This window comes from Vespula pensylvanica, chromosome 2, assembly GCF_014466175.1.
Source record: "Vespula pensylvanica isolate Volc-1 chromosome 2, ASM1446617v1, whole genome shotgun sequence".
Lineage (NCBI taxonomy): Eukaryota > Metazoa > Arthropoda > Insecta > Hymenoptera > Vespidae > Vespula > Vespula pensylvanica.
The window spans coordinates 18,445,293-18,466,644 of NC_057686.1; the positions used below are offsets into that span (position 1 = coordinate 18,445,293).

A 21,352-nucleotide genomic window follows, 5' to 3' on the forward strand; every position below is an offset into this window, starting at 1 on the left:
TCTATTAAGATTTCGACCGAGATTTCCAATATTGATTCTTACGTCGCTTCGTTACGACCAACCACCTCCGTCACGATACAAAGTTATTCTCGATTTAACGTTTTCTTTCCTACGAACAAAACATCGGTCGAATATAAATAAAAAACGATCGTTACGACGCAGGATTTACGCGACTAATTAAGTTTCGGAACAAACTTGAAAGCACCGGAGGACAAGAGAATGGCCGACCGAAGCTCTCTTAGTACAACGGACGACTCTCTCACGGTCCTGGCTCGTTCGAGCATGGAAACGCAGGCGCGTGTGTCCATCCTTGTCGTTGTTGTCATTATGGTGATAAGTGTGTATGCGCGCGTGTGCGTGTGTGCGAGAGAGAGATAGATAGAGATAGAGAGAGCGAGAGAGAGTAAAGCGAGCACAGGTGTAGACAGGCGCACGCCCCTTTGTATTTATGAGCGTTGTGCAGCGTCAGAGGCGAATGCACGCGGATGACACAATATCCAACGATATCAAATTGATGTTTATTCAAGTGGCTGCGACACATAAACGACGAGGGTGCCGTCCTACGAGCATTACGCATAGGCTTGCGTATACTCCGTCTCCGTTCGCGTGTGTGTATTCGTGTAAGTATGCGCGCGGGCATGTGGGTGGATGCATACGTACGGTTGCAAAGCCGTCGTTCACGATGCAACCAGTCCCTTCCTATACCTTCTCCAGCAGCTTCTCAGTCACTGTCAACGTCCCTCGCCACCGTATGTTGCCACACTTCCCTTTGCACGCTTTCAAGGCAGGGAGAGAGAGGAGAGAGACGCAGGTATGCGAACCGACGGTAACACGCGGAGCGTACCGTCCGCCTCGAGACTAAAGATGCGCCGCGGGGAGTGGAACTGTCAAAAGTAAACGCGCGCCTCTTTGCCACTATCACGAAACTTCCGCCTCGCCAAAGGCACGCTAGTACGTTCCTAGTTCTATAATCGAGGTTAACCAATTTTAGGGATACCTTTAAACACGTTGCTTTGCTTCGATTTGATTTCTCTTATCCATGGAAAGAAAAAAGAAGGGGAATTAAAAGGATAATCAATGTTAGAAACTAATTTTCGCTTCGTTAATAACATATACGCGTAATTTCTTCTACCGAGAATGAAATAAGAAATGAAGGCAAACAGGAATTTTTCTTTTTTTCACTATTTTCTAAGCGCACGTATTCTTGGCATCATTAACTTCTACGCACGGAGAACCGAGAGAGAGAGAGAGAGAAAGATATGAAGATAGTTTCCAGAGCCGTTTTCGGTGTTCTAAAATTTCTCGTAAATTCTCAACGTAGGTACTGGATGGGCGTACACAGTAAGGAAGGATAGAGAGAACTCGGGAAGCTCCTTTGAGATTTCATTGACTCGAGAGAACACGCGGGAAAGTTTGCTTTACGTAACGCGTGGTATTACTGGCGTACGGATTTGTGTAAAGTCAGCTTAGTTAGAGGTGTTCGAAATTAATCCTCAGAATTGCGAATACGTAATGATCTATTATCACGAATATCGTATTATAGGCTATTCGCGATATCGCGCTTTACGCTTTTTTTTTTCAATTTCCATGTTATAACGATTCGAATAAGAAGAGAGACTAGTTGGGACACGAGCAAGACTCCTAGAACGAATCGTACCGTCCTAGTAGATTTTCTGATACGAAGAAGTTAAGAAAGCGCGACGAGGGAGAGGGGTAGAGGGAAGGAGGGAGAGCCGGACGCAAGAAAAGAGGGAAAAGATCCGTATAGGTAACGGATAGGAGGATCCGATCTTCGCGTTGCGTCGAACGAAACCTCTATACTCGACACGCTTCCAGTCAAATTCCTATCTACGGACTACGACGACACGGCGAGTGTGCACGGTCACGGATTATGCACAAACGACAAGACGCGTATCCACGATACGCATACGCGCGTACTATTCCTACGTAAAACACGCACTATCGCGGAATAATAATTGTTTCGCTAGAAAAAATGCGCTCTTAGCGGAACAAGGCCGATCGTGCATCAACCTGCATTTCTTTCCTCGTCTCCGTAATAACTCGAATCGCTAGGAACAAAGTATACCGTTTTCTTTACCGTATATTGTTCTGTTTCCCTTTTCCTCTCTCACCTTCTACTTCTTTCCACTCTCGTTACAGTTATTACCCCGTCGTAGTAAATTATAAAGTTGCAGTTGCAGGAGAGAAAAAAACCGTGCACGTTCTGGCATCGCGACTCTTGCTCGCGAAAAAGATTGAGAGAAAAAGGGAAGGAGGGGGGAGGGGAGGGGTGTAGAATAATACGTACTTTTTATCATCGTTAATGGTACTTTTAGACCGTGAAAATTTACTGCGATTTGTTTGTTACAATCGGTGGCAGTATGCTACTTTCGAAGTAACGACTTTTCCCTAACGGAGTAGAAAAAAGAAGTTTTGAGTAAAATATTATCTCTCCCGTGGCCACGGCCGAGAGCACGGCGAAATTACTATTTTCACGGATATAACGGGGTTGTAGAACGCGTTGCGGATTCTTCCCGCTTCGCCAATTTCGATTATTCTTCGATGGATTAAACGAGCAACGTCGAGCTCCTCGAAGGAATAAGTCCGTTTCCTCGGAGCAACTATTCCGAGGCTAGAACGCGACGATGCGCATTTAAAATCGAATTGGGTTAACTCGTTGTTAAAAGGAATAAAAGAGAAAGAGAAAGAAATATTCAAAGCTTCATAGAAAGTGTTCAAACTTTAAGAATACTTAATTACTACCTCTGCGGCCTTTGTATTTAGAAAGCGAAGAGAACTTTAAGAGTAATATTGTAATACTCGTCTAGCTGTTATTGACTTTTCTCCTAATAGGCTGTGCCATGGATTAAATGAATATTTGTATAACTACGTTCAACCTGCCAAATGAATTTCTCCTTCTACGAATGCTCCTTTCGCGATATTTTTTCGCGATGTTATTTCTTTATAATCTTATTAAGAGATTCAAAAGACTCTTTGTGATTTTTCTTCGCGAACAAATATCTTAACGATCCCCTTGATTAGCTTTTCTTCGATGTTACCTATCGAACAAATTAGTATTACTGATATAATTTAGTTCCTGTCGATAGGGAGAGACTCGTTTTATCTTTTTCGTCCCTCTCTCTTGTTGCCCTTCTTTTGTTAGCGAATCTATACGTTCGAATCCCATAGAACATCACAGGGACAATGGAATAGACGTGTCCGCGAGGGATTGTCGTGGATTTCCATAGACCCTACGGCGTCAAGGAGATCACGACAAACGCTTCTGCCGCGCGTGACTCTTCTCTATATATAACGTTTTCCACGTAGTTAAGTATCTTCGACCCTTCTTTTAACTTTTCGTCGAAAACACTACACGCATAAAAACTAAAGTATATTGTTAGAGAGGCAGAGGGGAGAGGGGGGAATGATTTCGATCGCATTTCCTTTTCTCTTATCGATTAACGCCGATCGAGCAAATTTCTAATCGCCCGACCAGCCGAAGCTTTTTCCACTAGGTAAAGCCATATTTTTCTCGCAACGGTAAACGAGCCCTTAATATCCGTCCTTCCAACGGTTTGCAGTTAAGCGCGACTACGACGTTCGCTCCTGTAATATCGTTCCTCTGTAACGAGGTTAGTTTAGTCGGGGAGTAGTCGGATGACGGTGAAGGGGTTGTCGAGGGTGGCAAAGAGAGAGAGAGAAGGGGGGAGGAGCAAGGGAGGTCGGAGTATAGATAGGGTCGCAGCTTGCTTCGGAAAGGGAGCAGAGAACTAGCGATAGGGAAGGAGGAAGAGAGATGGAAACGGTTGGTTCCGTCCCTACGTAATATCCGGCGCCCTTATCTCAAGGTCGTCCTTTCGCTACAAACCAGAAATCCGTCTGTCCTCGCTTGATTTCTATCTATCGAAGAACTTTATACCTTTGAGCGAAGTTCGTTTCAAGCTTTAGAATAGAAAGAGCGAATTCAAAGGACTCTTTGACCTTCTAAAGGATTAATGATCGACGCTCTTCGAGTCGTGGTAAAGAAACGAGAACAACTGATAACAACCGATTCGATCGTTCCAGATAAAATTTTCCTCGAATAATTGTTTCATCGCCGCTGTATCAATTCGAGAAAATTTTTCAAAGTGAGCGAAAATGAAAGAAAACAAAAAAAAAGAAAAATAGAAAGAAAAGGAAAAGAAATTGAAAAAATGTGGATGAATAAAGTAGAACATCGTCACGTGGACGTAGCCTCGAGGCTAACGTTCAACGTACGACGAGACGATGTAAACTACGCCGACGGTGAGGAACGAGTTGTAGAGCGCGGAAGCGGAAGGTGGATGAAGATGGGAGAAAGGAGGAAGAGGAATATGTATCGATCGATAAAGCCTCACGGTTGTTTAGATAACCGTGTATTCGCTACGATATCGATACGATGTAAACAGAGAGAAAGAGAAAAAGATGCAGGAAGAAAGGAAAGAAAAATTGAAGTAGAAAAGATAGAAGAAAAGGCGGGTAAGAGAAAGATAGAGATAGGACGGCTAGAAAGAAGTAGGATCAAGATTATCGATTCTCGAAACGAGCAAAAGAGACTCTCTCTCTCTCGCTCTGTTACCAGCGAACACCGGCCGACAGAAAGAAAATATGCGACAGCCAGAAATAAAGGTCTGTTCCGCACGAAAGATTACCGGCTTTCTCCCTTTACCGATATGTATACCCTTGAGCGAGAGTCCTTCCAACTCGTTCGTCTCTCTTTCTTTCTCTCCGTTGTTCGCGTTGGCACGAAAAGGAAGAAAGGAAAAGGACGAGCGAAAGGCACCGTGGCACCTTCGACCCACACGCTCGTTGGAAAACGGTGCGCGCGAGAAACGATACATCAGCCCTCGGTCGAGATAAAAGTTTGCCGCCGCTCATTGCCGCGAAATATGGTGGCAAGGGATACTCGAGAAGCGGACAGCGCTAGTTATCGTATAAACAATATATTCTACAGAGTACGTGTGCGAGCTAGGACACCTATGTACACGTAGTCGTCTTCCTGCTACGTATTCGCGTTACCACCGAGGCAAATATTCTCGGCGCTATTAGCAGCTTTGTTAACGCGGCTGCGTTACTGTTCCGGTATATCTGTCTTGGAACAGATGAAATATAACCTTTTACTACTTTCTCTTCGCATTTTATAATAATACGGCTAAACGTATATTTACAGCAATTTTTTCTTCGAATGCGTAATACGAAACGGAGGTAATATAAAATCGAGAAAAGAAGATCGAAGAAAAAGGTAGAGAGCGCTTTCGAAAGTAAACGCGCAAAATATTTGCGTCGAATATACACGCTCGTTCATCAATATTAAATCTCGAATTTAATTTCTACCGGTCAACGTTCTTCCGGTCGTCTTAGTCGTCGTTTCTCCTTTCTTCTTCCAGGTGCATCTAGATTCCAATCCCAAAGCCAGTTTTTTTCCTTTGGCATTCCAAACCTCGAATATCCGTATTCGCGTTCGGATCGATCGTGACTGGAACGTTAACACGTTGCACGCTCGAACGACAATCTGCTAATTGGTTCGCTCGGAGAAGTTCTTCCCTTCCGAGCAAAGGGAAAAAAAAAGTTCAACCAAATAATAGGAAGAACGAAATCTCCATTAATTGGTAAATTGATACGGTATACCAACGACGTTCTTTTGCCGATTGTGAGCGTTCCGATAGGGTCCGACCGTTGAAACCTTCGTCGTTTGCCAATTTAAAAAAAAAAAGAAAAAGAAAAGGAAAAAAAAAAGAAAAAAAAAGAAAAGCTGGATTTTAACTTTTACGTCTCGCATAATAATTTATAAGTGAAAATAATACAGTGCGCGAATATAAAAGTAAATAAATAAACGAACAGAAGGGTATAAAAAAGGTAGGGTAAAAAAAAAAAGAAAGAAAGAAAGAAAAAGCAAGTACCTAATGTCAGGTCTTCTTTTCGCGTATAGACAAAGGTTTACAACCTTCAAAGCAGCCACGTTGACGGCACTACGTGAATTCGTGGACGCGTAGGCGAGACGGTGGTCCATCCGTGTATAAATTAGTCTCGTTAAAATTTTACTAATCAAGGCTCGCGCGTGCACGGTCCAAGATCAAAGAGCAGTCCGTCTATATAAACACGGTGCTCTAGTCTCTGTACAGCATGGAACGCTCGTTACAGACTACGGATTACTCTACTCGCTTCTACCCACTCACCTCCACGAGGGTGATGAGAATGATGAAGAGAGGCGGTGGACAGCACGTATAATGGTCGGCGTAGTATTTTCGGTCCCGTTCCTTCGTCAAGAATTCGTCGCCGATCATCCGGACCATTCTGAAACGAAAACATTCCGATTAAAATTTGCTCTTGCGACAAGTCGCCCATTTTTTTTATTTTTCATTTCCTTTTTTTTTTTTTTTCTTTCTTTTTTTTTTTTTTATCGGGACATATAAAATCCCTAGAAAGAGCAATTTCAAAATTGGATTGGATCATTATCATCGTTCGGATCTCGACATAATTGTCTTGCTTCGGAAACGAGAGTCGAACTTCCAAAATTAATCCTTAGCCCGAAGGGGCTTTTCTTCGACTAATCGCCGGCGTTCCAAGGATTTTCGCACGAAAAGGCATCATCCGCTCTCCACCTCTTTTCTCGTTAATCGTTGCCAGGGGTAGCGAAATAACGAGGAATTAACTTTCTCGTGCGTCTCCCGGTACACCTTCACCCACCCACCCTCCCTCTCTCTCTCTCTCTCTCTTTACGTTCCACGGTACGCGACCGAACGAAGAAGAAAGGGAAAACATTCTCGAACAATTACGCGCAACTTTTGCCATCGATCGTTTCCATTACCTTCTCCTTCCAATACTCGAGTAGTATACCTTTCCTTTTGCCCTACGGCCAGTGAAAACGATCGCGGAAAGGGTCGACACGTCTGCGTTTGCGAGTTCATTGAAATCGCGAAATTTTTCTCCTCTTTTCACTCTCGTATCTGCATTTTAATTAATATATCGAAAAGAAGAAAAAAGAAGGAAAAAAAGAAGATATTTTTTTTTACGCGTATGAAAATAATTTTTTCCAGATATCACCGCCTTTCCATATATGATGTATAACGGATACGAACAACGTAATAATAAAAATTATCTCGAATAAAAAGAGAAAATACGGGTACATAACTTTGTATAAAATATTCACGTAATTTCTCATAAATTGGCCTCGGTACTTTTGATAAGGGAACTAAATTATACCAGTTAGAAAATAGTTCCTTCAATTTTGCTGTTGGTATCTCGCATAATGTTATCAAAACATCCGCCAAAAGTTACATAACTCGCTTTGTATTGTGCGAATTCAAAGAATATAAATATACAATGGAACGAATAGTTCTTGGATCAGGCTTCTCTTTGAAAAGCATTGTCTTAAAAGTAAAGAAGTGCTCGAGGGACTTTTTTTTTTACTTTCGGTCGATTTATGATATGAATGAAAGGAGAGAGGGGGGGGAGGGAGACACGGAAGAAAAAAAATGACGGTAAGATAAAGCTGAAAGAAAATGGACGGGTAACAATAAAAAAACTCTTTTTGAAAATGACGGATCTGTTGGATCGAACGATCGAAAATACATATATAATATATGGATGGATTGGATGGATGGGGATGGATCAGAAGAGAAAAAGGAAGAGCGTAGGATTCTCTCTTTTACGGCGTCTCGAACGCTTCGCTAAGGAAATAAGTTTCGCACGGCTTTCGCAGCTTTCTTCTCGTTGGTTCGTCTCTTCGTTTTTCGATTTCCTCTGCCGAGTATCGCCGTCATCCGCACGCTTATTTACTCGCTTCGACGCGGCATAAGCCGCGGTCAGCCAACGTCTCGCTCCTCGATAAAACACCATCGATCTTGCGAGCGAAGCGACGACGAACATCGATAATACCTACATACCCACCCCCGTGCGCTCACACACATAGAGAGGCGGGTGCTCGCGCGATAAAAACGGGTCAAAGTACGACCTAGCGCGCTTCCTGGCGTACATGAAAATCTCGTTATGTAAAAAGCCATTTCTATTAAATCGGTTTCACGTACGCTTAGAATAGCACCTCGCAAGCGCTACTAGTAGCAGCAAGTGCTACTCGTAAGCGCGCCGAACAAGGAGCGCTTTCGCGCGCTGCAAAAATGTCGATTCACCGGCTCGATGCTCGCTCATTTTTAATCGACCGCGATCATAACGAATTCAATGCTCGTTCGTTGAATCACCTCGCGTATCTACCATCTACAGATATTTCGTTAAATATCAAAAGGTTTTTTTTTTTTTTCTATTTTTTATTTCCCTTTATTTTTTGTCTTTTACTTCCCTTCCATTCGTCAAAAACTTGCGTCTCTTTTTTATCCCGTGTCTTGAAATTTTTTTACTAAAGGTAATTGCCACTTGTTATTTGAAAAAAATCATCGATACGAGCTCGAATCGAAATGAACTTTGATCGAAACGATAAAGTCTACTTCGTTCGAGCAAAAAAGAGAGAAAGAGAGGAGAGGAGGAAAAGGAGACGGGGTGAAAGGAGCTCATATCGTTCATTTCGGTGCGAGGATATAAATGCCGGCAATAAATCCTTTGGATCGAAGCCATGAAAAAAGAAGTCCAATATCGCGTTCGAAAGTCTGTCTCATCGGGGTAATAAAAAAATTGGAAGGTAAATTCTAGGAGGAGGGAGAAGAGGAAGTTAGCAAAGGAGCAGAAGAAGAGAAGGGGATCGCTCGCGCGCGAGTCGACTCGTACAAGCCGTATAGCCGTTATCCCCGATGCTATCTACTACCGAGGAACGTAGAATAATTACGAAGAAATATTGGCCCGTAACTCAGTCCACTATCCATAATATCTAGCACGTTTATGGTGCCGGAGATAAACTGTCCTTCCCTCTTCTCCCTTTCGTCCTCTCCATTCTCCTTCCGAGCCTTTACTATACCAAAGGCGTCACCCTCGGGAACGACTTTGCTTTCAAATATCCATACGTATGTATCTGTATACGTCCGTATATACACTACCGCGCGCGCGTATGTGTGTAACGCAATATAGTAAATGTATATATATCTATGTATTACATACGTTTCGATTCCTCCGCGGTTCTACAACTTGAACGAAGCTCGTCTAAGAGGAGGCCGCGTACTACTAGCGTAATAATATACGATATAGCTTACTTCGGAATTTATACGTCTACGTGTCACGAAACACGATAACGAGCGTCCGTGCGCCGTACGGGGGTGATCGGATAGCTCTCAAGGGCGTAATTAGTCGCGAAACAGAAGCCATCGAATTACCGCGTCGGAGACGAAGCTTCGGGGCCCTTCCGCATCTACGTAGAGAAACGTACTCTCGCGCATCCTTCTTCCTTCGAGCTCCGATCCACGAAAGATTCTACCTTTTTCTTCTTCCTACTGCTATTTCGAATTTATTGGTTATAGACGTGTTTCCTTTTGCACGTACGGCTATTGAATATGGAAGATCCGGAGTGTCAAACCCTGTGTCTGACTATACCCGGTACCTCGATCACTGCCAACGATCGTGCTATCAATTTAAACTGTCATTTCAATTCTCCTTTTCATATTATTACGTTCGGCAACGTTATGTCTGTCCGATTTTTCTCCTTTTCTTTTCTTTTCTTTTCTTTTCTCTTCTCTTCTCTTCTTTTTCTCCTTTTCTCTCTTTTTTGATCTATCGACGAACAATTCCTATCTCTTAAAAATGTCTACTAAATGTCTCCTTCTCGGAGAATTTTCATGTAGGAGCGTTCGAAGGAACCTTCGAAATACCGCGAGCATCGACTGCGAAAAGGCGACTTGCTTCTTTTCTTCCCGTCCCGTTAAAAATGTTCTCTCGATCATATTCGAGAAATCGAAAGACACGTTCTTCGAATACGGATGAAATTTCTTCGATAGGTACGGTCGGTCGAAAGAGGACGAAGAGGAAGAAAACCTTCGAGCGTCGAACTGCATCGAATCCCTCTCTAACCGTTCTGTCTCGTACATATAAGAGAGCCACGTTGGAAAGAGAGTTTCTTCATTTCTCACAGCGTCTTCTATCCTTATCTCTGGTGTGCAGGACGAAAGGAAAAGGAAGGAAGGAACGAATGAAGGAAGGAAGGAAGGAAGGAAGGACGGAAGGTAGAGGTGAAGGACAATGGCGTTCGCATTTGTAGCGAGTCTTCTTTCTCTACCATGTACATGGATGCGTCTCCTAGAGAGATATATACATAACTCTATTGTCTCCGGAACTTCCCGAGGCGTTCCTTTTTCCTTTCATTTTTCTCTCTATCTTCTTCCTCCTCTTTTCACAGTTCTCTAAGAGGTACAACCACGAAAGACGACAGCAACGATATTATCAAATTGGTTCCACGCGAGTTTTCCGTGAAGCGCCTGTAGAAACTTAGGAGACTAGCGCATCCTCTCTTTCTTTCTTTCCTTCCTTCCTTCTCTTTCTCTCTTTCTCTCTCGTTCATTCTATGATCCGCAAGAGGAAAGTAAGAAATTGACCGTAGCGAGGAGTAACCGAGTCGGCAACGACTTTAGCTACCTACTCGACCTATCGCGTCTAATTAATCCGAGTTGGAAAAGGGCTTGCGTCATCGCGAGACCCTTCTCGCGATTACCGCTAGAGTAGCCAACTTTGACCCTCTTTTTTCCCATCTCTGTCTTCCCGTCCCTTACGTTTATTCCTTTGGATCCTTCTGGTAATCATCAAAGATTATGTTTCGTATTTATCCTTGACAAAAGAGATGAGAAAGAGAAGAACGGTAATTATTAATTATTATCACCGCTATCGTACCATAATCGGACTAGATTTTTTTATTTCAAGAAAAATATAACATTTCTACGGAATACGAAAAACGTTTTCATCGTAAAACACTAAAATACATAATTTATTTCGTTTCCTGTACCGTTACGTTCGCCGGTAGAGTTAATTATGATTTAAAAATTCAAATCCCAAATATCCCCTTTTATTAACTCAACATTCTCTAAATTTGTTCAAGTCTTTTTATTGGGTTTTTTATGGGTTTTTACTTTACCCGAAGTGAGGAATATGGCAACGTCCTCGTAGAAAAATATCCGAGAAAGGTAAGAAGCCCTTAAACCCTATTTCACCGAGGTACGATCAAAAGTAATTGTGAAACCCCTCGCGATCGTCGAAAATCGTCGCGTGCGGATCGAGTGTAGATCGTCGGAATAGAATACGCAAGGTGCTCTTGCCCCCTGCTACGGCGTGTGTGTGTGTGTGTGTGTGTGTAGATATACAAACGCACGTAAAATACGTATATACCAGCCCTTTTAACGTGCACGCGAACGCTAAATCGGAAGGAAAAAACGCGACTCAGTTTCTCGTATTACGCGTGATCGTTGGACGTATTCCATATCGCGTCTATCGAACGAAACGTAGAAATAGGTTCGACGATAGATGGATGGAAGAGCGAAAGAGGGAAAGATTATAAGATAGATAGTTTCCGCGTGAAGGATGCGATGAATGCTACGGTATATAACTGTTCGAATTATCGATGCTAAAACAAACGATCGCGGCGAATGTAAGATTTACGATAAAACGTAGTAATACCGTTTCTATCACCGTTCGGAAACGATCTTCTCTTTATCGAACGGAGGAAATCGATGGGTTCTAATAAATCTTGTTTCGAAGAACGTAGCAATACACGTTTCTCGACTAGCTCCGATCAATTTTTAATACGTCGCTTAATAACGAAGTGCAATGTTATGCTCATCGCGTTGCCGTATTTGAGATAATAGAAAAACTCGGAATCGATTTTGTAGAAAGAAAGAAAACGCGCGATGACGAGGCGAGAGCAGGTGTCTATATGAGCATGAAAATTGTTCCCGGTGTGAATTTTAGCAACGATGATCGCCGAGACGTCTTATCGTGATATCGAGTTTTCTCTCTCTCTCTCTCTCTCTCTCTCTCTCACACACACACACACACATACACACACTCGCGCACAAGAGGACGTACATACACGTAAGAGGACATGCTAAGAATGCGTGGCGTCTCGATCGCATCGTTCGACCACGCCGTGTGTGTGCCCGAGAATGCATGAAATTGCGGCTAGATCGTGCCGTATTAGATTATTAGAACTCCTCCAGCGTATATACGGACGTGAAACCCTCTTCCTTCTTGCTCGACACTTCTTCCCTTGGCTCCTTCACCGTCTCTCGACGCCCTCTATACGGCCATTCCCTTATAGAGAATTATGCGAGGGATTCGCGCGATAAATCAAACGCGTTTCGAAGCTCTCTTCCGATCGTGTCCTTCGAGGGAAACAAGATTTTCGCTTGGTCGATCAGAAGACCCTTTAATGTCCCGATTGAGTTTCACGATGCAACGATCTGGAATCCCTTTCGTCCGACGATATCTACGATATCAATCGTTTTTTCTCGAGTTTGTGAAAATCGACTTTTAAAAGCAGAAATATCGAAATCATCGGAAGCACGGAGTTTTTACCGAGTGACACATTTGCCAGTAGGACAATCGTGCTACGAGAGGAGAAGAAGAAGAGAGAGAAGAGGAGGGAGCGAGAGTTTTCTCGAGATAGAGGAAATTGACTTCTGGCAGGTAGGGACGCGTGCTCGGACTACATACGGCGACGATAATGCTGTCTGTACCGCTGTTGCACGTCGTGCCGTAAGTTCGTAAACGTACTTCGCTTTCGAGCCCCACGTAAAAAGCTCTCTTTTTTTCACACACACACACACACGGCTACTCGACGCTCGTACACCTGCAAGCACTTTGCCGAAATCAACGATAGCTGCTTACCTCCTAATCTCGCCTCGACTCTCTCGCATTCGATGAAAAGCATGCTCGTCCTTTCGACCCCTCTGCAACGCCGCTCCCCTCCCTCTTTCCTTTTTCTCGAAAGAGAGAGAGGTCAAATGAAAGCTGATATCTTTACTTGTAAAAGCGAAAACAGAGAGAATTCGATAGAAAAGCTTGCGAATAACGTTTGATCAAACAAATTGAGAACGTCCGATAAGAACGCGTTCATCGGCATTGATAGGAAACAATCGGTCGTAGCACGTAGAATACTGATCCGCATGTATCTCACGCTTTCGCTTTATTAGGAATTTTGTGAAAAGCGTTTCGTCTGGTTGTCCGAACGATGCCTTTGACAGCATCCTATTGAAAAGTAGCAACAGCAGCAACAACGATACAGCGAGAGAAACAAAGAGAGAAGAGAATCCTGCGATTCTTGCAAATTCGCACGATCAACCGGTCATTCCACTCCCGTTAACGATCCGATTATTCTTTCCTCTTTGTCCCTTCCTTGCCTGTGCATCGTTCTCTCTCTCTCTCTCTCTCCCCCTCTCTATCTCGTTCTTTTTAATGAACACAGCACTTTTATCCCGAGGCGAAATAGCTTCCCCTCTCTCTTGCTCCCTTGAGTTTTTACCGAAAATACTTCGTCATCGCGTCGAACGTCAATTTGTCTAGCCGTCGGAGACAGACGCGAGGTATGGCAATATTTTTTTTTACTTTTATTTTTTTCCCCTCCGAAAATGCAATCCTTCATAGGCAAATTGAATCGAGCCGCGGATTTGTCAAGCCACGTTATACTTTTACATCCCTTCCCGCGTTTTCCTTTTATCCAAATATAAAAATATAAATCTAATGACAGAAAGAGAGAGAGAGAGAAAGAGAGAGGGAGGGGAAGAAAAAGGGAGATGAGTAACGATCCAATATGGATCACGTTTAAGGATCGAGTGATCTTTCGCTACGCAGAGAGAGGGAGAGAGAGAGAGAGAGAGAATGGAACCAAAGGGACGAGAGAGCGAAAACGAGAAACGGAAAGAGACAAACAAACGCAAAAACGAAGTAAAATTCTTCATACTCCTTCGTTTCTGAGACACATGGAAAGAGAAAGAACCAAGTTAGCCAGTAAATTGCCGAAGGAACGGATCAAAGGATCGCCTTGCGTTTCTCCCTTCGGCATTTTCTTCTTCTTCTCTTTCCTACTGTCACACCGCGCACTCTCTTACCGTTGCGCGCAAGATCGGCTCGAAATATCAGAATATTCAGATACTTTCTGGACACGAAGGTGCACTCGAGCGTACGGAACTGCCTCGTAAGAAGGACGAAATCCCGAAGGATGCCTTTGAGAAATAGTTCCATCCATCCAATCTCATATCCCTCCGGCGTAGCTTTTGCTACGTACAAAAATTCGATGTATCGGGGGAGTACCGTCGAGCCAGAGAGATCTCTATCTCATTGAAACGATTGTACCGGAAATTCTTATAATTTTTTTTTCTCTCTTTTCTTAGCTTCTTCTCGATCTCGTCCCTATTCTCGTCCACCATTCTTTTCTCGTTATACTCTTGAAACATTCGGTAGAAATAATTAGATACGATAATTACAATTTTCCTTGTACATACCGTTCTCTCGTCTTTAAAATAAACACACTTCTTGCTTGACGAGCGAGCGAACGAGCGAGCTAGATCAATCGAGCCTCGATAGTTATGACTACTTGTTAACAGCTGGATCGATAAAGTAAACCAAGATTTCGATATATTTTCCTACTTCTTTCGTTTCGTTTTGAAAGTTATATCTTGCTTGCATACGCGAATATAGACAGATATATAAGAAACCGCTATACCATCGATATCGTACAAATATTACATACGGATATCTATTTCTTAAGCGAAAAATATCAGTTTCGAAGACAAAGAAAGGGTCAGACGGTGAGTTCCTTTCGATAGAGTTCCACTTTAGTCGCGTTCTAATGTAAATAATAAGAGAGCTATTGGTCGGAGGAACTTGGCCGAGGGCGATTCGAGATAGAACGTAGTAGTAGCTCGGCTGGCTCGCGCGATCGTTCGCATAGTCGCTCGCATAGTCGGTCGCATAGCCGACGGTATGTCGCAGTTGCGGATGGGGCGGTTAAATCGGCGCAAACTCGGCCGATGATGTACGACCGTACGGTAAACCATCACCGCCGCCACCACCAACAGCACCCACCCTCGCGCTTACATAGACGTAGAACACGAACACAGACGCATTCGCGTAAATACGTGGGGACGTACGAGAGCGAAGCAGAATCTACGACCGTCCCTTACCCTTCGCCGGTAGTCCTTCTCTTCCTCCGACGTACTCTATATAATAGTACACGTATATATCCATGGCCCTTTCCACAGACCGCATTCCAAGCCCGGCAATCCACGCTAATTGTCGGCGCAACAAAGATGCGCGACACCGAAAGCTCTTTATCGAGTTTTTCATCCCTTCGTTTGTGATTCATCGCGATGGATCGAACTATCTTGATCCTTTTATACCCTTCTCGCGCATCTCGATCCACCAAAACCGCTAGGCACAAACGTGCTTTTCCATTCTTCCTCGATGCCTCTCTTTCTCCCTCTCTCTTTCCCATAGAACGAATCATACAGATAGCGACTATCGGTTGGAAAATCGGTCGCGTGCGGTATACGATACGTACCTACAACGATGCTTTTCTTTTTATACTCTTTCAGTAGCGACTGATAAACGATCGGCGGAATGTTTTTTGAAAATCGTAGCCGCGAACCATTCGTCGTAACGACGGCTCGTTGCGGCTCGAAAAAGTGTTTCTGTTGGGATTAAATCGTTTTCGTTCGCCGGACCGATACGTGCCTACGTCCACGTACACGTAGAGATATATATGCACTGGTATCTCGATAGAAAATAATGAAAGGGGAAGAGAAAACCTTTTTCAGAGGGATTCCGTTAAGAGAAAGCAACGCTCGAGAGAAATTTTTCTCCCTTTCATGTAGATTTCTTTTCGAGAGAGATCCCCGCACGCACTACTATGGAGATTTAATATCACGAGAAATTTTTTCTCTCGGTCCTCTTCTTTTCATGCGGCTTACAAATATACCAATCGCAGTTACCGGTGCACAGACAACTGTTTTCTCTCTCTTTTTTTCTTTTTTTTTCCAATTAACGACAAGCAAATAATAGCTGGCTTTTGTCTCTTATTTCCACGAAACGTCGACTATTATCTTTCAGTCGAAGTCGTTACGAATATAGCGGAAGAGGGGCTGTTGCAAAGAACGTTTACTCAGGTCGATCCTTTGCCCCCGGAGGAGGACTCATCGACGCGATCGTCGAACGTTGAGAAACGTAGTTGCAAAGTGGTATAACCGTACAGTACGGTCAGATCTAGAGCCGACCCTACAAAGATCTTTTGAATTTCGAGATACTACTGCGACCTTCTCGATAAGTAAGAAAGATTAAGGAGAAAAGACCGAGCGATAAATCTACGTCGCGCGAGAAGCCAATAAATCATAATCCGTGAACGACGTAGAACTTTGGTACGTCTCGTACAGACAAATCAGATGTTGTGAAAGCTCTATAAGCGTCTAATTTCCAGCCACGTCCCATTCGTTATCCAGCGTCTTTTTCCAATGCGTTCCGACAGTTATATCTATATATAGATTATATACCGTCCAGGTTATTCTAAAGCAAACGATTTATTCTTTCGCACATTAGATCCGTCACGGGCGATACACAGAGAGACTCTCGAAATGGAAGAATCGAATAGAAGCGAGGCGGAAAAGAAAAAGGAGAAAAGGTTTTTTCGAGGGCAAGCGGGGTAATTCGGGTAGCCCTTGGGTTCGTACACGTGCGACGATCGTCGTCGCGCAACTTTGATCGGGTCCGCGCTCGGCGTCGAGGTCCGAGCACTAGGGCCGCCACAGCACGATGAGAATTTCTGCGAGAGGAACGTAAACGGGCAGGCCTTGTCTGGTTTCGCGATAGACGAGAAGAGGAGAAGAGGAGAAAGCGGCAGGGGTGAGAGGACAAGGGTGTGGGTGAGGCCAGAGCCGTACGCCCGTACCGTCGTGTACCAAGGATATTGGGCCATGCGTCATAGGTACGCATAGCTACGCGAACCCAAACGAGCCATTGTTCCTCGCGGCGAAGTGTATTCTCACCATCTCGCGATTTCATATTCCATCGGGCGCCTACACTCGCGGCATCCGATAATTTTCGGAAATTTCGAACAGCTCTCTCTCTCTCTCTCTCTCTCTCTCTCTTTATCGTCGATTAATCCTCTCGACACCTTCGATCGATCCGAACTAAACTACTCCGCTTCCTATCGATCACGAGTATTATTCTTCTTTCTTATCGAGCGCAACAGTAGGTAGATACATTTCATTGCGCGAGAACGAATCGTGTTCCGAATTCATGTCGCCCGGCACAAATACGCCCGGTAGGTAATTCTTGTTGAATTTCTAAAGGGGCTCTTCCTCCTACGAAAGCGAATACTCCGGTGTCGCTCGAGAAGACAGAGACAGAAACGGGTGACGAAAATGTAGAAATTTGCATGAATCGCGATAACGAGGAGGATTCGTGAAAGGGAAGAAATGGGAAGGAGGAGGAAAGGAGAGTAGACGCCTTCGTTCGAGTGATTCCCCGAAAGCGTAATTTAGGATAGCGTAATCCAATCTTAGATCAAACGTATATACACCTTTGCGATATCTAAAATTACCCTCTAGCTAATTCTCTTTAAAAATGATTCTATGCGAAGATTATGACGTGAGCGTAAGAGATTGATGAGGAAGGGAAAGAAGAAAGAATGGGGGAAAAGAGGAGAGAAGAGAAAAAAGAAAAAGAGACGAGAAGGCGTTCTCGGTCGTAGGTTGGTTGAACGTTCGATAGACGACGAGACACTCGACGGGAAGCGACCAACGAGAGCAAGGATAGCGGTGAAAATAGGAAAGACGCAAAGGGCTCGAGGAGAGCCGGTTGGACGGGCTAGCGAGAGCTCGAACGCGAAGCCGAGCGGATGTTATACACCACGAATCCTGGTGCTCGTTAGCGCCGGTAATTGTCACTTGTTAGGTGCCAGCTTGGTAGCAGCTTGCTTCCCTTTGCCCTAACCCCTCCAAGTCCGTCTTGTTGGTTGTCCCGTTGCCCGGTTTATCCACGGCAGCTTGTCCTTCCATCTTTCTTTCTTTCTCTCTTTCTCTTCCTCTCGAAAAGCCTTGCCAACGGACGAGAGCTTTTTCGAAAGGCACTTCAACGTCGAAAGCTCGACCGGTCCTCTCCCGTCGACGAGTCCTTTTATTTACTCGCTCTTTCCCCTCTTTTTCCCTCGCCATCGGTAGAGTCCCGTAAAATATTATTAAGGCACGAGAAAGATAACGACTTTCCGCTCCGTCCACATTCTTTGGAAGACCCTTATCGTCCAGAGATCAGGACGGATGAAAAAGTTGCTTGTGCGTTCGCTCGGACTTTTCCTTTTCTAAATTCGATTCGATCCCGAAAGAAAGGATAGACCCGAGTAACTAGTGGTTCGGGTCAATCGTATTTCAGACGCGACTCTCTCAGAAATAAGTAGATATACCTGTTTGTTAAAATTTTGTGGAATGATAAAAAAGCGAAAGAAACCGTCGGTATTTTTCCTTCGGAACGAGATCGTATAAACCGGGAGAAAAATTTGATCCGGCTAGAGATAGCTTTTACTTATTCAGTTGCAAGCGGGAAATTTACAACCAACTTCTCTCTCTCTCTCTCTCTCTCTCTCTCTCTCTCTCTCTCTCTCTCTCTCTCTCTCTCTCTCTCTCGCTCTCGCGAACGCGCGACTATCTCTTCTCTCTTTCTATTTTTCTTTCTTTATATGTAGCGTGACCACGTACGAATATATACAGGAATATTCATAGAGTCGTCGCTGCCATTCGCAATGCCACTATCTACACATCGCGCGCGCGTGTGCGCGCGTATTTTACACGTTGCAGTACGAGAAACGGTTAACTGTCTATTTTCTTCCTCTGGAATCGATCCGTATTCTCTAAATTTCAGTAAATTCATGTCGCGAAAAGTACGTCCATTAGAGATACATACGCGCTGATATGATTGTAGCAAAATTTCCTTCAGTTTTATCATTTTTATTTTAAACGGTTGCTTCGAACTGCTATTCTCTAGATATTCGCAAAAGCACAATCGCATCGCAGAGAGTTAATCGGGAAAGCGAAGACTCGCGATTGCGAGACTGCTTCATTAGAGACGGAGTAAGAGGAAGAGGAGCGGAGCGAGGGTGAGGGAGAGGGAGATAGAAATAGAAGAGGAGAGGATGGGAGTCAGGGACACGGGCAAACGATAGGTACGGGGCAGCGGCCTGTGCAAACTCTAAATCGCGCCATTGTCGTTCGGGGCACTTACGCGAACATGCGCTCCTAAAACGGCACCGTGTTTGGCTAGTTTCGCACGATTTCGTCGACGCGCTCACCCCTCTCGCTCGTGTGTATCGCCAACACATGCTTCTGCGAAATTACTCTTCCAAGCGTGCGAGCGAGCGAGCGAGCGAGATATATATATATATATATATATATATATATATATATATATAGGTATAACGATCGAGTCTCTACGAATCGGCAGCCATAGCAGAGTTTTTCAAGATTCGTCCGACAAGCTCAATAAATAGGATTTGTTCGTGAAAACAATGGGCCCATGCTTAACGGATTTTATTAATGGCTCGACGATAAAATGTCATTTTATTTCACGCACTGGTTTGTGACAACACTTTGGGATTTTCGAGTTTGCCAGTCGTCGAAAGGGAACGGCGATAGAAATGGAGATAGAACGGTCGAGCGAGAGAGAGAGAGAGAGAGAGAGAGAGAGAGAGAGAGAGAGAGAGAGAGAGAGAGAGAGAGAGAGAGAGAGAGAGAGAGAGAGAGAGAAAGACAAAGATAAAAAGATTAAAAGAGAACACGACAGCGCTAGGAAAGGCCATTCACCGTAGGTACGCTTTATCATCGGCATATATATGCGTATCGCGTGACGAGGTAGATAATTAAATACGCTAGGCTTAACGCCGTGGGAGTGTTACGAAGCAAATTATTTTGGCGATTAGAGCAAGCGAGTGAAAGGGAGGAGGAGGAAAGAGAGAAAGAGAAACAGTAGTGTGTCCCAACGATCGAGAACCGAAATGCAAATAAAATCGTTCGTCCGGAAGCCAGCGCCAGCGCTTTTGGTTCGCTTCGACCAACTCCGTCCGATTTATTTCCCAACGTTCTACGATTTTTGACGCTGTATTCTCCCTCTCTTTTTCTCTGTGCCGATGTTCGATCGACCATCGCGCGTATTTGTACCTCGTACCTTCAGGATACGTTAAAGCTCGACGCAGTACCGTAGGATGAGTGTTTCGCAGTTTCCTCCATTTTTTCGATTTGTTCCGCGTGAATAAAATCGATTACATTATCGTACCGTGCGTTGCAATATTTTGATAAGAACTAGAGATAGATAGAGAGCGCGCGCGACAGAGAGAGAGAGAGAGAGAGAGAGAGAGAGAGAGAAAAGATAAAGAGAAATGGTACACAATTTCGTGCTTTAGTCTCTCAGGATTCTCTTGGTTTCTCTCTCGAAGGTAACAACGCCAAACGCAGTCCCAAGAGCGATTCGCGTCCAAGTAAAATACTCGACGGAGGACGGCTAAGTAAATACGCGGCGGGAGTATATTAAATTTGCGAATTCACGAGCGTGCAACGGGACGGAAAGAGAGTTTTCGCATGAGCTTTGGATTATTACCCCGTACCCCCGTTTTCGGGACCTGTCTAACAAAATTTACCATTATCGTACTACATTAGTCGTCGCCTCCGTATGTCACGACCTACAAATAAAATATTCGACGCGTAGGCGTAAATGGAAAAGAAACACAAGGGCACGCAAAGTAGTTTGGAAGACTGCTTCTCTTTCTTTCTCTCTCTCTCTCTCTCTCTCTCTCTCTCTCTCTCTCTCTCTCTCGATTTTACCCGCACTCATTCCGTTCCTTCCCACTCGAAAGACACACGCGAGCATCGAAAACTGCAATTAATTTTCACTCGTTATAAACCCCTACGCTGTCGTTCTACTTGGCAAATTGCAGCCAAGCTATTAAATCTTTTAACTCGAAATTGTTATTTCGATTTTCGCAGGTCTGCCCCGCTAATTCGTATTCTTAGTAATTATAAGAGCACTTTGCACCGCGAGAGCGAAGAACGTTGCGCGCGAAGACACGAAAAATCGTTGAATTGAAAAATATCGACAAAAGCGTTCGAACGAAGCGTCCTTGTTCGACGAACGTAATCATCGAATTTGTCGAAGAGTCGATGGAGAAAAAAAGAAAGTTCTACTATATCTTCGAAGGGGAGTTTTCGTCGATAACGAAATTTGCTTTTCCACTGAGCGACGGACGAAGGATCCTTTCGTAATCGATCAACGTGAACGGAACGGCCGACGGCTCGATTCGACTAAACGCCGACGATTTAATGGTCGTTTTGTCGGGATCGTGCAAAATAGGCTTCGTGGATAGTCGCGATGGTTTCAGAGACGTTGTTTGTAACGACCGGCTGTGCTAAACACGCCGCGCGATCCGCAAAACAGATCG

General features: G+C 44.2%; 1 protein-coding gene across 2 annotated transcripts in view; it reads right to left on the reverse strand.

Moving 5' to 3' along the window:
* The window catches only part of LOC122638148 (protein rhomboid), a 247,900-nt gene that overhangs the window by 72,334 nt on the left and 154,214 nt on the right, over positions 1-21,352 (reverse strand). For both annotated transcript variants that reach the window (XR_006329357.1, XM_043830894.1), the window contains exon 6: positions 6,195-6,312. Coding sequence is in view for 1 of the 2 variants with exons in the window: in XM_043830894.1 (XP_043686829.1) it covers positions 6,195-6,312 (118 nt within the window). In the remaining variant the exon portion in view is untranslated. The remainder of the gene's footprint in view (positions 1-6,194; positions 6,313-21,352) is intronic.